Genomic DNA, 16,810 nt, shown 5'->3' with positions numbered 1-16,810 from the left:
GTGTTGCTTAGCCCATATTATCTAATGAGAACAGCCAACAATCAACATGTTTGACAAATGACAAAAATGTTGATAAAGAGCTGAAAAACCTGTTAGGCATCAGGCCTGCTTAGCATCATCACACAAGTAGAAAGGGCCAACAAGGTGAAATGCTTCCAGACCACTGCACCGAGACCATTGCTTCTTTACCTTTGAAGATCTCCAAATGTGAAAGCTGTGACATTCCTCCCTCCTTTCTGTCACTAAGAACTTTGTGAAATTGCTAAGTAAGAGACATTGTGTGTTTCATAAGATCCTTTCAGTCTCTTTCTTTCTCGGACAAGAATCTGACCCTCACTCTTGGATGCAGCAATCAGTTTCTTCATTAAGCCTTTTTTTGTTGATTCAAATTAATCCTGTTGTGGATTAGATGAGAGCTGCAGAGATTTCCCTTGTGGTGGAAGAGGGACACACAGTGCACTAGCTCCCCTGGACATTTGGTTGAACTTTGAAGACTGGAACCCGTGTTATGCGGTGCTTTGTTGGAGGCTCATCAGCCCAAAGTCCCAGCCAGAATTAATTGGCTGCGCAGAAGCCAATTAATTGATATGTGGGTTACGTGGAAGGCTGCAGCCAAAGTTTGGTCTTTCTACATTGTCCTACTCAGCATACACCCAGTGCAGCCAAATCCCATTTTGAGGTCCTGTTGCCCATCTTTCTAGGGCTAGCTCTTCCTTCACAAGAAAATAGAAGGAGCTACTCTTCACTAGGCAAATCCAGCCACTGGGGCTTATGAATTCATACATACAATTGTTCCTTTGGGACAAAAGCATTCCCACTCCTGCTAGAGAATTCAGCAGCATCCGAGGTGGTGTCCCTGGAATGTCCCTTTCCCTCTCTAAGGCTCCAAAGGATCTGGCTGCCGGGACAGCATCAGAGCTGCTGAGTGCTCAGCTCAATTGAAAAGCAGGCTGAAAACTGTCAGGGCCAGCCTGGCAGCCTGTATGTAGATTGCTTAGAGAGCCGTGAGCACAATTTGGTGTTACTCAAATGTTTTTATCCTCTTCATCTTTTGTTGAAACTAATGTTTCTTAGCAGTCACCTATGAAGAGAACCCGTACAATGGTGTTTCTGTCTGTGCGTGTTTCTTGTCTCTAGACTGAGAAAGGAATGCTTTAGCTTAGTTTCTACTGCTACCAAGAAAGTTTATGGCATATTAAATTTGAACTTTTTTTTTTTTTTTTTTGCTCTGGGCCTAGTGCAGATAAGAGAGTAGAAAAGGCGAATGATATTTAGTGGATGGATTGCATGGCTCAACACTTAATTTCGTTTGCCTTGAAATCTGGTAGCCAGAAGAGCCAGCTTGTTTCTCTTTGGGTAATTATCAAATTAATCTGATTCTGTGTAAATGATGTTTGCAGGTCTGCCATGCCCCACATGCCCTGAGACCTCTTCCTCTCAGAGCAGCAACCTCTGGGTGAAGGAGAACCTGTCTTGGCTAGGGGAGTCTGAGCAGCTCCATGGCACTGCCTCTTGTCCTTTAACACATCTCAGTGCTGGGCTTTCTGTGGGTGATGGAGACCTACTCATGGTGGAGTAGCACAGTGCTGTGGAAATCCAAATCCTGCCTCTAGCACATGAGCTCAGAGCATCTAGGCACGTTATTGTGAGAGTGTGTGTGTGTGTTGTGTACAAGTGTTAACTCTTGTTTTATGTTATGGGTCACATCTTTTCAGTAAGGTGGAGGATGTCTTTGCATGGTCTTTGAGTGTTATTTGCTGAAAGCCCCCAGTTTATAGTGAGATTACTTGCTCACTAGTCTTGTAGTTCTTATTTGTAGGTACACCAGTCTTTTCTGTTCTCTAAACCACGAGTAATAATTGAGAAAATTAATACAAAGGGAAGTTACTTGGGATGCTGGCCATGCCGTTGAGGAGTATACCACTTCTTGAGAAGCAGACTTAACCTTCTAATGCATACAAGTCAAAACAGAATGATAATGTAGTCACAGAACTGAAAAGAAACCAAGGTCCAGTTATTAGGGAATAATACAATGAAGCCCTCTCAACTGGCTAATGAGATCTCATGGTGTTTAAGTAGGTGGAATTTTAATCATTCCATTCTTGGTTGCAGCCTCTGCATTGCATCTTCCATCCCCATGTTCTCCTTTCTGTTGTTGTGTTCAAGTGCATCTTAAAATGCAGCTCAATTAATTTGGTGAAAATTGAAATAAAGTAAAAATTAGGGTTTTAAAAGATAGCCAATTTGATGCATAATAAGCAGCTAGCTTGTCAGGCTTAACAATAAAATGTTGCTAAGACATCAGTGTGCGAGAAGACACTGTGTATTAAGTTTCTGACAGCTGGATTCATGTTTACAGCTTTCAGAAACCCAACAGCTTTATAAAAAGCATTGTAATTTCTCCAGAACAAAGAAAAATTACTTAAGTGCTCATCTATGCCAACAAAATGTGATTTTCAATGCTTTCTCTCAATTCCTTAAAAAAAATAAAACATCTTCTTTCTTTCTTTCCAAGAGAGCACTAGATTGTGACTAAATATTAGTCTAGGCAGAGCTACTAGGTGGCCAGTAGGAAACAAAAGAAACAACCAAACAACAACAACAACAACATTTTCTAGAACTGAGCTAAATTTCTTACAATTACAAATTTCTTAAAATTAAAAAATCACACTCCTTGTCTTGAAATTATTCAGGACATGATGCTAATTCACTGAGCACTTCAACTGTAAAACATTTAGTGGCTGAGTTACAATGGTGACAATGTTGTAATTGTGGCACCCCTTCATCTGACTCCTTAATGTTTAAATCATTCTCCCAAGATTTAGGAAACTTCTGGACAAGGAGATTAAATCCAAATATGTAAGAGCACTGTGCTGGGGTAGAGCTTCTCCAGTACCTATTATGGGTCCTGTTCTCCTTTCTGGAGACAGACCTGCTGATGATACTGATGACAATTTCAGTATTAATATACAAGGTGCAGAAACTCTAACAGGGAGGGCTAAGAGGGACTTAAGTCAAAATACTCCTCAGCCCATCACCTCAGGTACTTGCCTGGGCTGTAGGTGTCCCAGGAGTGAATTCGCTTTCTGCCAGGCTCCCTGTGGCCCCAGTTTAATTGTCCATATAGTTAATTGTGTGTACCAGCTTGCACTGCCTGTTCCCACCATGGCTGATGCTCTGGTAAATAATGACCTGTGAAGTGGCAATGGGGGTTTGTGCACCCCAGCACAAGGGGGAAATGGGCCTAAAACTGTCACAACTTGTGTGATTTCCCCAAGCAGTGAGCATCCTCTTGGTATTTTGTAGTTCATCAGTAATGTAAAGAAGAAACTCAGGCCTTGATTTCCTTTCTTTTTCTTGTGAGTACCCTAAAATGGAATATATCAATTTGTGTTGAATGGAAAGTCTTCTCAAATTTACAATTTTTTACATGCCTGTAAAGTCCTTTGATTTGATGTGAAAGAACCTGTCTCATCCTTTTTGAAGAGGATGAAACTGACACGTTTAATGGAATTTGATCTCAACCAGTGTCCTCAAATTATTTTGGTTCAGATGTTGAAAGCTGAAGAATGACTGTGTTGTAGGCCTCTATCAGATCCATCTATCCATTTAGCAGAATGGAAATGTCAGAGCCTGCCAAGTCCATTACTGATTTGGAGAGCTCTTGTGTCTTCAGCCAGTATTTTCTGTAGAGGGGTGCAGTGTTGCCCTGACATGGGCATTTACACGTGGGTTGTGGAACCCTGCATCTCAGTTGAAGAGTATAATCTAACAACACCTGCCTGAATTGGGTGTTTCCTTGGTAATCATGTAATTTTCATGTAAGTCATTCTGCAATAGTAGTATTTTCTACTCTATAGACAAATGGTATGGGAGAGACGGGACTCTGTAATTTAGCAGGGAGTAGAGTGGGTGAGATTTTCTGTGAATTGCATGTGCAGTGTGATTGTATGTAGGGGATCCCATTTTTTTCAAAAAATTTTTCAAAGACTGAATGAAAAGCTGTGAGAGTTGGCATGATTTTGCTTAGACTACATAAATATTTGTTTTACTCCAATTAAAAGAAAAACTCAAATATCAGCATGTTTGCCCAGGTTGATTTTTATTATTTCAACTCAGATGCCTTCTGGGTGAAACACAATAACAGTATTCCTTTGCTTCTCCTCCTTTATCCCAGCCCAAGCTCTTCTGATCACTGTTGCTCTCTATACATTGTACATTATAGCTTATCACAGTGAATCTCAGCAGTGGGAGATGATAAAAAAAAAATAATAATACGTGCTTTTAAAATCGGGGCAGAGTGGACGTTTGGATATTGTAGTATCACGGGGTACTTACAGGAATATTTTTAAATAAACATATATACAATCCTAAGTGTATGGATGTTGTACTAAACTTTGGCTCCTTCTTTTAACAGGCTGTGAAAGAAGAGACCTCTTTTGTAAATCCCAGTAAGACCTCCAGCCTGCAGGACCCTAATGTAAGGTCTGTTGCTTCTTGTCCGTAGGGAAAATATCAAATAAATACTTGATATAGTGAGCCATTTTCCAAACATTATCTCAAACACATGTTAAAAGTCCATTCATTCATCCCCAAACTGCGGTGTAAAGTTCATAAGTTCACCAAGCAATGACCTGAGGAGAAATTGTCTGTCAGAAGGGGATTTATCTTACACACATGGAGCAGCTGTAGTTGAAGAATTAATAAAAGCTCAACTCTAAAAATCAGGATGAGTGTATATGTTTAAACAATTGATAAGAGCAAGGTAAAAATAAAATTAAAAAAAATCAGGTCTAGTGATAAACTTAGAAAAGCTTGGAAAATAAACCAATTTTCATAACTTTTGGATCAGGAAAGTGTTAGATGTCCAAAATGGAATATCTTTGGATTTGTTTTTCTTTCTCACTTCTGCATAAGAAGCATAGGAAAAAGGCATTTGGTATACAGCCTTGAGCAACATGTCTCATTTCTATCTCTTACCAGGCAGGGGTGACTACTTTGGATTGTACTTGTATTCTGTTGGTAGTAGATATCAGTCTTCTTTTTTTTTTTGAACGGAAGGGGCCTATTAGTTGTATTTAAATATTATTTGAATAGCACAGTATGGTGTCTTTCAGCAAGTGATTAGAGTGGAGTTTACAGCATGGTTATTTGAAAATTGCCTGCCTCTAAATGCATGGTAGTGCCATTGCTTTGGCCGTCTTTAGTTTCAGAAAGAAATGAGCAGCTTGAGGAAAAAAAAAAAAAAAGAAAGAAAAAAAAAAGATAATGGATTTAAAGCATGGCAATATCACTGTTAGTCAGCTAATTATGCTAGTGCACTCAATATATGTTTATATATGTTTTTCTGTATGTAGTACATATACCAGAGCACTAGTCATCTCATTTTTAGTTATAACTTTTTAGTCGTGGCTCTTATAACTAAAATAAGACATTTAAACATCTTATAGAAAAGGCTGGATGAGCAGTGTAGTTCCTGGTTCCCCACATCTGTCATCTCAGGTCATCTTGCAGAGCTTTATCTTCTAACCTGGCAGACACTGATTTTCCCATTTGTTTGTCCAAGGGGCTGCAAAGTCTACTTGATATTTAAAATCTCCAATTCTCCTCCTGTGCCCTTGCCATTTCTAGATCTGTACACAACTTTCTTAGGGCCAATGAGAAAATTCTTCATGTATGTTATCCAGTGACCTGTTTCTTTGTTTAATAGAAATGTGTGTTGTGAAATGTCTTTGCCATTACACCCTTTGTTGAATTACTGTCACTTCCAGAAGCAGATTGGGAGGACCTGGTTTGCAAACCCCTGTGAGATTTAGAAGATGGCTAAAGACTCGTTTTCCTTACTGACCTTTGCTGACCTTCTGCATAACATCTGTAGGAAAACATTTCTCTTTCATATTTGGTAATAGATTGATAGATGCTGAGTTGTAAACAAGTTGTGTCCTGTGTGAGGTGAACTACTATTCAGCATGAGTAAGGTTGGCAACCTGGCTGCAAAACTCATTTTACTCTTCTCTATTGCATACATCCAAGCTTATGAACTCATAAAAAACACTCTGGAGGTCTTGGTATGCAGCAGTCTGGTGTAGTCGTGTCTAATATTTATTTTTATCTAGTTTATGTCAAGCATTGTTTCCTCTACAGTCAGTCGTGCCAAATGAAATTGTATTATTTTATTGCTTTGTGCCTGTGTTCTGGAGGTGCAAATATACAAGTAATCAATGCTCAGGAACAGACCCATTTTAACAGCCTGCATTCAGATCTTGGATAATAATGCAAAGTAAATGTAGTGTCTAACCAATTCTCTTTCTCCTTCAAGTGGTACCTCATTCTGCAGGGACATATGCATGGCTGCAGACAGCCAGCATGTGACCTGTTTGCCACAAGCTTCCTATATGCAACCTCTATTTTGAGGCCCTGGATAGACACAAATGAGACTTTGCTCTGCTAGGAGTTGCATGTGAGTAGAGTCAAGGGTTGATTAATACTGGTCAGACACGTAACCTGGGAGTTTTTCTCTGCTTCAGTCAAGAAATATACAAGTATCCATTGTAAAGCAGTCCTCCACATGGAATATAATTATTTTTATTCCTGCAAGTACCCATGCAGACATTCCTGTGGATGTCTGTGCCAGTAGACAACACCTGTGTGAATGTTTAAGGAAACGTATTGCCAGTCGAAAGCAGTAACTGCCACGGCTATTTAACAATATTCTTCTCTTTTGGCAAGGGATTTATAGCAGGGCCAGTGACTTCCTCTATTTCATTTCTGATGACTGTACAATACACTAGCTAAATGCTCTGTTTTTTCCAGACCCAAGACCTTGCAACATTTGTTCAGGCTAGCTAGTAAGCAAACATGCAGATTTGATCATTAACTGAAGCTTGAATTCTTCATGCAAACAAGGAAATAGAAGGTGAGGAAGAAGGGCAGTAGTGCTTGTTTGATTAAAAAACTGTGCTCTCTTTGCTACCACCATCTCTGCTCATCCATTGCCAGTCTGAAGATTACACTTCTAATGATTTAGCTGCTTAGATATGGCCTGCAATCCCCCTGAGCAATTATTTTAGCATCTGCCATGGCAAACTCAATTTGTCTAACAATTGCTATAGCTCTTTGTAGAATTAGTTCTGGTTCAGCTAGCAATTACTCATATATATATGTGTGGTATAGCCAGTTTTGCTACAAGCAGGGCTGTGGTCATTTTGTTGGGTATGGCCTCAGAGTGGTGTAAAATGTTGTGCTTATGCAAAGTCGTCATGCATCTGTTGGTTAATTCACCTGTGTTCTGCGTCTGTTGGCAAACTGCAGATCCTTATATACCTAAGTCATTATATATGGGGAAAAAAAACACAACTGCTGATGCTGAAATTGCACTAGTTATTCTGCTTTCAGAGGACAAGGCTTATGAAATTTGCTGTGTTGTTAGGTTCACAGGATGGAAGTACAACGTTTGTCATCTGATCTTCCAGTTAATACCTAACCTGTATACGTCAGATTAAGCTGCAGGAGGATGATGGGCCACAGGGAGAGTACAGTTCCCTCTCCTCCTGGATTCTGAAGAGCAGTGCTGCTCATCTGTATAACTCTCCCTCCTCTGGACAGGATTTTTTTTTTTTTTTAATTACTTTTTTTTTTCCCCTCCAGAACTGTTTCAGTGAGGGAAAAGCTAGTGACTGAGTCAACCCGGTAAGTGCTGCAGTGTCCTCGCTGATGCTTTCCTTACTCTTTGGTTAAGGCTGATAGAGTGCACTATGAATTGAGACATAGTCATGCATCCCCTTTGCTGACTCTGCAGTTTTGCTGATAACCCCTAGCAAAGCAGCAGATCTGGACAGTGGCAGTAAGGAGGGAAATTATGCTGTTACTACAGCTGGATCCGTCCAGGCTGCACATGACACAGCTCTCAGCTGAACAAAGTCAAATGAAAGCAACAGTGGGAGGGGAATTTCAAAAGCGCGTTAAGTAGGAGAGCCCCGAGTTATCTTGATAAGGCACAGGAATCCTGCCAAGAAGAGTTAGAGGTGTCCTTATTACAGGTCTGTTGCAACAGACTTAAAAGCACATGTTTTCATCAACACCCAAATAAGATGTACAGAGAAGTTCAGCCTAGCTACAGCTGGGGCGTAAGCAATTTGGGCAAGGCAGAGCAAGATGTTGGATTAGGGAAGACAAAATACCTGGGAAAATGGGTTATTTATGCATTTGTGAGTATTCGTTTATCTTTTATATTGCCTATATCAAATTAAGAAGAAATACAACTAGTTTGCAGTTACCACTTTGCATAGTGAGGAATGCTTTGTTAAGGCATGTAGCAAAAATGTGTTTTTGAGAATACTGCTCTAGTTTGGAATTAGCATTTTGCAGTGATTTTTATAGTACTTCTTTTGGGATGTCTTTCTTGTACTTAGAGTGTTAGGTACAATCTCATTTTACTCAGTCAAAGCTGGAGCAGATTTGATGAGAGATTGCAAAATAACACCCCCACCCCAAGTTCTTTGGCAACATCTACTCCATCTGTAGTTTTACTACAGGAAGTAGTAAAACTCCATCAGGACAGTTGAGAAGGAGCTATGGTAGCTCAGAGTCTCTACAGATGATGAATTTTGTGTGCTCTCAGTTATTCAGCTATTCAAAAAACTCATTGAGAGAGCATCACTCTTTGGGAAGGGCCCAGTCTGCCACTCCCATGGCAAAGGAAGGCAGTGGTCACGTCAGTCCAACAAGAGGAATTTGTCTTTTACAAGAGCTAGAAAAGCCTTTTGAACAGAACATACTCTTCTTTAGTGTTCGTAGAGGAGGATCTGTCTTAGTGCTGATTGGGCCAGAAGAGATTTTGAGCAAGTAATAGAGGTATTGTCTCATCTCTTGAAAACTTCCTTACACCCAGACATCTAACTCGGTGTCCAGATGGAAGTGTCAAGGGAGAGGTGCTCAGGGAGAATTCCCTGATTAGATATCTAATGTAATTGAGGTCAGAGATTACTGTGTGTTCTTATGCGTATTTTTGGTAAAGGCTCTCATCACCTGCCTCCAATTGGGATTTTTTATTCAATTATTTTAGCCTTGAGAGATCTGGGTTCAGGCTGTCTGCCAGAACGTTTGTATAGTGAAGGAAGTATAAAATATTGTAGGAAATATAAAAATGAAAATTGTAGTTACCCAGCTGAATATCATCTCTGGGCGCACTCTCCTCTTCATCTGTCCCATCTCATGGGCCTGTCCCATCTCATGGGCATCACTACAGAGGTTTCTTGCCTGCAGCATATCAAGTGAATGTGGATCACATAGTCACCTCTTCACCTCTTTATAAGCCTCACCCACTTCTTAGTAAAGGGATGGGCTGCCAGCGAGATAACTTCCTGAACTTTCTCTCCAGAAATATCCCACTTAATTGCCAGCCTGCTTCATCAGTTAAATGTAATAAGTAAATGGCTAACCACAGAACCCCATCAAGAGAATTCCTTTCATTATTCCTTCCCTTGCTCAATGCTTTGCCAGACAGAAGCACCATCTGCACAACTTCCCTGGTATCTATAAATGAACCTCTCCTGAAAACTCTTTTAAGTATCAATTTTCTCTCTGGCTATGACCACCTAGGTATTTCTACAGTGTGTATATATGTGTGCATGTGCACACAGGTTCATATACACAGAGTTTGGCTACATTTAACATACAGGTCTACATATTTCTTATTTTGTTCTCTTTAGCTTTATTTTATTCTCTTCCATAGCTGAATATAATTCCTGGTATTAATTCAGCTGCACTTGATTCAGGAATTTCAGTGTGTGAAAAATTAAACTAAATTTGTCTAAATGTTAGGAATTGCTCATACTTTGAAATATGACCAAATGGTGGCTATCATCATGCACACCCTGTTTGCCAAGCCAAATTTTCATCTTGAGACAGGTCAGACGGTGGAAATGTTATCAAAAATGCCTAAAGTTGAGCAAAGTTTGATAAGCAACTGAAGTCAAATGTGTAAGATATGAATTATTTGGAGAGGTTTTGCTGACAGTGTACTTTTTTCTTGGTGGTCTCTGGGAGCTTAGGGAAGTTTAGGTATGTTACATGTCTGATTCTGGTGGTCTGGCTGAAGGTCTTCAAGCACTGGTAGTTGTAAACAACACCTTCTTCATCATCTGCTAAATGGTAGTCTTCAGTCTGTGAGCAGCTGTTTACTGTTACACACATGACTGTCTAGATAGTTAAAGATGTACTCTTTTGAGGTTAGCTTTTGAAAAATTGAATAGCAATAATGGACGTTGTTTCTGAGAAATTTTAGTTATCACAGAATTATGGAACTGGTGATTGGAGAGGAAGTCTGGAGCGCATCTAATCTAGGCTCCTGCTCAAAGCAGGACAGTGATCAACACTAGATCAGGTCAGCCATGGTTTTGTGTTGCTGAATTTTGAAAAACTCCAAGGACAGAGGTTGTACAGCCTCTCATGCAAAATCCTGATCACATGTGAAAGTGCAAGTTCCAGTATTTATGAGGAAGGTGCCCAGTTGTCAGCAAAGAGCCCTCTTCCACTGAAGCCCTCAAATTGCCTGATGAATTACTACAGTTCTTGTCACTGCTGTGACAAGCATTTGCTGCTGTGCTCCATGTGGTACATTTATGAACTGCAATGTTTATTTTCCCTCGTAACATGCTTTTGGATTGTTGCCAGCTCTGGCATGCTTTACATCCCACATAGTTCAGGATTTGTCTGCGGATTTCTTTCTGTTTAGACCAACTGCTGCATCACCCTTTGTTGATCCTTGTTATCCAAATTATCTCATCTTTCATAGGATTGCAAATAGAAATATTCTTCTTATGTGGGAGTAGGTATAAGCACCAGCTGGTGTTTTGTGCATTCATTTATTCTAATTTTCTTTGTAAATCTTTCCATCCAAAACCAAATTATGCTGTTACATTAAGACTAATTACATTAGGAGCTGCTCAACGTGTAACATAAAATTAAATGTTATCTCACAGCTTGATGATGCTGCACACCAGAAAAGAAGAGTGGAAAATATTAAATTATATCAAGTTGTACGAGGAGAAGTAAAATCACAGGCACCCACTGCAGAGTAAGCTTTGCTCATACAAATCGTCAGAATGACATTTCCCTGCGATGGCATCATGCATCATGGTACATACACTAGGCTTTGAGTTTAGCTGCCTTTCAGTGTGGTGTGCCTTTGTCCTGCATTTTTTCTTACTGAAGAGATTATATTTCTTACATATAACTCCATATATCTTCAAGGGAGGAATGCCATGCAAAATACTGGGGGCATTCTTGCATTTTTCCCTTTCCTTTCTCACCTGCAGAGTGAAATTGTCTGTATTAACAGTTGAATTATTATCTCTTGGTATCAAATTTACACCCTGCTGAAGTGCACAGTGCAGTGTGAATTTGAACCATATTTTTTTCAGAGAACTTTGTCTCTCTGAACATGCTGTCAGAATATGGCAACATGAGCGAGGTACCAAGTGTACAGATGTTTCCATAATCTGTACACGTTTTCAATCTGAAGCTAGCATCTCAGTACCTCTCCATATTAGACTTTCAGTGAATGTCAGGGTAGCATATAAGTGTGTATACAGGGAGTTTGTTATAGTTTATCCAACAAAGTGTACTCTACACAGTGACTTTTTCTGTCAGTGGCACTGACTTAGGACTCTTTTGAATCATTACTCAAGAAAATATTTTTCTAAAGAAAAAGCTTCCATTTTTTGTAAGGAAAACTAAGGTTCTGGAGTGGCAGAAATGTTCTCATAGAAAAGGAATTTGTTGTACGTCTGCTTATCGACTGCTCAAGACTTCAAGACCCACAAAGTGAATTTTATTTAGGAATTTTATTCAGGGATTTCAGTTGATAGGGAAGGCTGTGGCCCGCAAGGCTCTCCTGGACACTGTACCTAACAGCATTTCTTACAAAAACTGCCGACTGACTCCATGTCTTTAAGTCCAGGGCTTTAACCATGGATAGTTTCTAAGTATATAGTTCGTAAGCGTCACAGAGCTGAAGTTCTAGCAAGAGTTGTAGTAGGAGATGTCTGTGTTGGCATTTGGGAGTAGAAAATAGGCGAGTCACCTGAGCGATTATGGACAGTTTGTGTCCTCAAGTGAAAGAACACATTTCCCTGGACAAATAGACATATAAAAGAATGGTTAGGCAGGTCAAAATTGAAGCTGATCAAAAACTATGTGCTTGGTTTTCCCCGACTTGAACTTCAGTGAATCCAATCAAGTTTTGTTTTCTTAGAATCAGAATGGACTTAAGTAGGCAGAGTTGGACTAAACGGTCAGTCAAAAAATAAATAAATAAAAATCATTCTCCACGTGAGAAATTTCAACCAGTTTTACCAAAACCAAAGTGAGTAGTTAAACATGCATCAGCCTGACCTCACCCCTACAGAGACATTAACAGATCAGCCACTGTGGCTTTTTACAAGACATGACAAGAATCCTCACCGAGAAATTTCTGCATCAAATTCATAACTTCAAGCTGAACTGTTGCATACCCTTTACATACCAGTCTGCATTAAAGATTACAGATAGGATACTCGGGTATGTACTTTAGCTTCATTGCCAGTATTAAAAACCTCTGTGACCTGTTGCCTGAAGTCAGATGCAGATGAATTGTTTGTAATTGTATCCTTAATCTCAGAACTACAGAGAAAGGAGCAAAACTCAGACCTTCCAGATGAGGTTAATTTGATGAATACCCCAGTCAAAGTACATTTCTCTGGCAGTGCCCTTAACCTGTGCCTAGGCTCTTTTGCAAGCAGCGTTTCTAATGTCTGTCCTGATTGCTGTACGGAGAGGTAGAATTTGTAATTTATTTGAGTTTAGATTGTGGGTGTTGACCAGGTAACCTAGGTGTTTTGCTCCTGAGCTGGAGAAAAGAACAGTTTCTTTATCATCATTTATTTATCTGTTGGACCACAGGAGCATCACGAGTTCATCTAGACTGCAGATACATTTTCATTATGAGGACAAGGGAGGGGAGGGAATTTTGTCCCTTAAAAGAAACAGAGCTCAAATAAAGAAGGTAAGGAAAAGCCCACAAGATGTTTTTGGATTAGGCTGCTACTCTGCAGCAAGGAGCTTTGTAGTATTTCGGCTAAGTATATACAATCCCAGTTTAAAAAAAAAAAAACAAAAAAACAAAAAAAAAACAAACAAACAAACAAACAAAAAAAAACAAAAAACACTTTATTCAGAAAGTTTGATGCTGACAACAGCTTTCAAGTGTCCAAATAATCTTCTGGAGGGCTGACCTGTCTTCTGAGAAAAGCTTGCCTGTCAGAGTGAAAGAACACATATTATTGTCTCTTAACTTCAGGTGGACATAACTTTGGAAAAGAAACTAAAGAATGAAACAGAACACAGGCTGAGAAGATTTGTGTGCTTCTGTGTGCTTGTTTAGCCTGTTAGGCTATGTCTTCGATACACAAGAGAACACATCTGTCAAGCATTGTTCCTCTTCTTCCCTTTACCCATCATTTTTCTCCTCAGGATTTCACTACCATATTACACTCAAAGGAATCTTTGAAGCCAAAAATCAGCCAGTATTTTACTTTCCCCATAAGTTAGCACCTGAAGGCAAGTCAACCTTCATGCAGGTGGCTGTATCCTTGTAAATCATGGAGCTTTTAGCCTCCACCTCTCGTCCAGAGACTGGGAGCATGGAGGGAGAGAGAGATTTATTCCAGGTGGCAAAGAACAGACAAACAGAAGTTCTTGCAGCAGAACATGGAAAGCAAAGAAGGATAAAACCTGTATATTTCTGTAGAGAAATATAGAAAGGGGGCTCCCGCAGTGGACTTTGGTGCTAGCTTGGCAGATGATGAGGAGGGCACATAAGTCATTGGAAGATGTGGTGCCCTCCAGGTCCCTCTGTCTGAGCACCTACATCAGGTCCCCAAGGGAGATCCAGTGGACCTCTGGTTCCTTGAAATGTTCCAGAATGTGCTTCCTTCTGTAAGCAATTTTGGTTTCAGTAGCCCCATTGACTGCTACCTTGAGAACAAAATGAATTTCTCAGCAGCTCTGTTTTGGGGATCTCTCTTTAGGACTTGTTCCTGTGAAGGCTCATGACACAAGTTGGTTCGGGAAGGCGTGTGGTGCTGGCTGCTGTGCAGAAGTGTGCTGGGGCTCCCCAGGCAGAGGCAGTTTCTCGTGACCTACCACCACATGCTGACATTCATGGCTGTTATTGTCATTCTCACCAGGGAGTGACAGATTTTTATGCGAGGTGCCAAGTCGTTAAGTAACTCTGTCTTAGTTCAGTGCCTTCCTTTTCATGCTGTAGTGATTAGATACTGTTAGAGGAGAAAAGGTTTCATACGAATTAAAGACACTGAAACTGAACCTTATAAAGGAACTGTAACACACTGCAATTTTTCTTTTTTTTCCTATTTTTTTCCCCCAGCCTGGGTCCTCCCAAACCTCCTGCATTTCAGGTTTTGTTCAAGCCCACATAATTTGCTACGTGTAGGACCAAACACTACAAATGGTCATATCTGCACATAATGACTCCATTTAAATAGCCAAAATAACTGTGAGGTTTCTCTTCAAGAAGCCTATCTTTTCATATATTCTGGCTGTAGTATTCAGAAGACAACAATAGAGGTCATTCTGCTTTATAGATGCTTCTTTTTCAGGAATATAAGAGAGATGTTTTTTAAGAGTGTATGTGGTATTAAAAGCCTGACATTTTTTGAAACAGATCAGGCTCTGTGTTGAATCTGAGCTCTTCTTGCATCTGGTGGCTGAAGTCAGGGTAGCAACAGCTCGGAATATACTCAGACTGAGGAACAGTGTTTGGGGAGGGCATATAGTGGAGATGAAACAGGACCTGTCAGGTTTTTTTTAGGCTGGTACAGAAAGGGCTACACTAGCAAGGTTTTAATGAGGGCAGGAAGCCTTCTCTGCAATTGGTAAAACCAGCCTAACATTTCATCTCATGCTTATGGTAGACTAGGTTCAGTCAGCCTTTTTGGGTGGAGGCATTGCCACTGCTTCTTTTCATTCGGATGCTGCTTAAGTTTGCATACTAGCTAACCCATAGCTTCTCAAAATGTGCAATTAAATGGTGCTTATGTCTCTCACAGAGACCTGATGATATCACCAGTAGTTAGCTAGCTAGCCACTGCATCCGGCACCTAACAAAAAAAGATGACAAAATTTTATAATAAAAGGAGAGAGGTTTTTGTTCTTACAGTTGTATTGTTTGTGCAAGATAAATGAGTGGGATACTTAAGTGTCATGATAAATAATATAAATCAAGCTTATCTGAGTAGTTACAATCACTTAAAAAGAAGTAGGTGTGTCCTGTGGTACTGTATCTTGGCTTTTCTATAACTGTTTGCTTGAAAATTTGTAGCATTCAAAGGAGGATGTGTTTTTCATCTGTTTGTTGGTTTAAGGAATAGGTCATTTGATTCTCGAACACCTTTAATTACAGTTGAGTGAAATTTTTCATGGGAAAAAATTTTTCAAGGCAAATTCATACTTAAAACTTTTTAAAACTTTTCATGTGTATAAATCACTTTTGTAACTGTTGTTTTGAGACCATTATAAACTGCTTTAGTTATAAAGTAGCACAATGTCTTTTTTTTTTTTTTTTAAAAAAAGACTTTGGGGGCTGAAATAACTGCTTCAAAAGTTCCACCCCCTACCCCTACCTTGTTTAAAAATTGTATGTATGAGAATCAAAGGAGATATACAAGCTTTGTAAAATGAAAATTTTCAAAGGAATAGAAATGATCATTTCAAATGTTCATTTCTGTTAAAATATCTCATTTACTTTCATTGAGGATTATAATGCCATCTTCAGAAATATGAAGTGGCAATGAACTGGAAATAAAGTTGTTACTGTCTTTGCTGTTACACATTGGGCTGTTTTCTGAGCCCACTGATAATATGAGTGCATTGGTTGTTATACTTTTTGAGCACGTATTTTTCAGCTCATGTGTAGTTGATACCACTGGTTTTGTTCCTTCTTAAGATGATGGAAAGGTTTAAAATTTGAAGTTATCACCTTTGGAGAATTGTAGGGACTGCTCACTCAGAGCAAGAATTTCAGCTGACGTATTTCTGAGCTGAAAATAATGGAATTACACACATTGACACCCCTTGGAGATTTGACCATCAGATTCAGTCATTAAAAAGGTCTTAACGGTCTTAACGTATTTATCCTACTTATGTCAGAACCTGAACTGAAAATCACTTTGAGTAAATTGAACTACCATTTTTTTTCGGTTGTCAAAAACTACCTTTGGTTTAGCACAAGCTGTCAAAAATAAATAAATATATAAACTAAAAGCCTATCTAGAGCAGCCATCCATTCTGAACCATGACTTGATGAAGATGGCGTTGGGGACTTCCATCATGATGCTGATTCACAGATTTCCAGATCAGATATAATGACTTCAACATTAGAAAAAAGATGGTTGGGGCTCTTTTCTTCCATTATCCACCCCTTAATTGCCAGCCTAAGAAATTCATCAAGGAGTCTGAAAATCCAGCTTAATTATTCTGCAATAGTTTCATTGCAAATCTGAGATATAAATGGCTGACCCTGAAATTGGATTTTGGGAGGCAATGAGATATGATTTGTGCTGCTGTTGAATTGGATTTTTGAAATTAATGGGATCAAAAATCAGAAAAACACTTGACAGAAGTTGTTTTTCCTTGGGAAGTGGAACTAGTTGAGTCTTGTTTATGATGTATGTGTTTCCTTTGTACTCTCATGCTTGCCATTCCTCAAACCTATGCTCTGTGACCTCCCCAACAACCAAGAAACACATAG

General features: G+C 39.5%; 1 protein-coding gene across 8 annotated transcripts in view; it reads left to right on the top strand.

Annotated features, from left to right (window-relative positions):
• EPB41L4B (erythrocyte membrane protein band 4.1 like 4B) overlaps nt 1-16,810 on the top strand; it is a 169,372-nt gene that overhangs the window by 117,025 nt on the left and 35,537 nt on the right. For all 8 annotated transcript variants that reach the window (XR_014689205.1, XM_084508190.1, XM_084508187.1 and 5 more), the window contains one exon: nt 4,418-4,485. Coding sequence is in view for 7 of the 8 variants with exons in the window: in XM_084508190.1 (XP_084364316.1) it covers nt 4,418-4,485 (68 nt within the window). In the remaining variant the exon portion in view is untranslated. The remainder of the gene's footprint in view (nt 1-4,417; nt 4,486-16,810) is intronic.

Source organism: Aythya ferina (genome assembly GCF_964211825.1).
Source record: "Aythya ferina genome assembly, chromosome: 2".
Lineage (NCBI taxonomy): Eukaryota > Metazoa > Chordata > Aves > Anseriformes > Anatidae > Aythya > Aythya ferina.
This window is presented reverse-complemented; position numbering and strand designations above follow the sequence as displayed.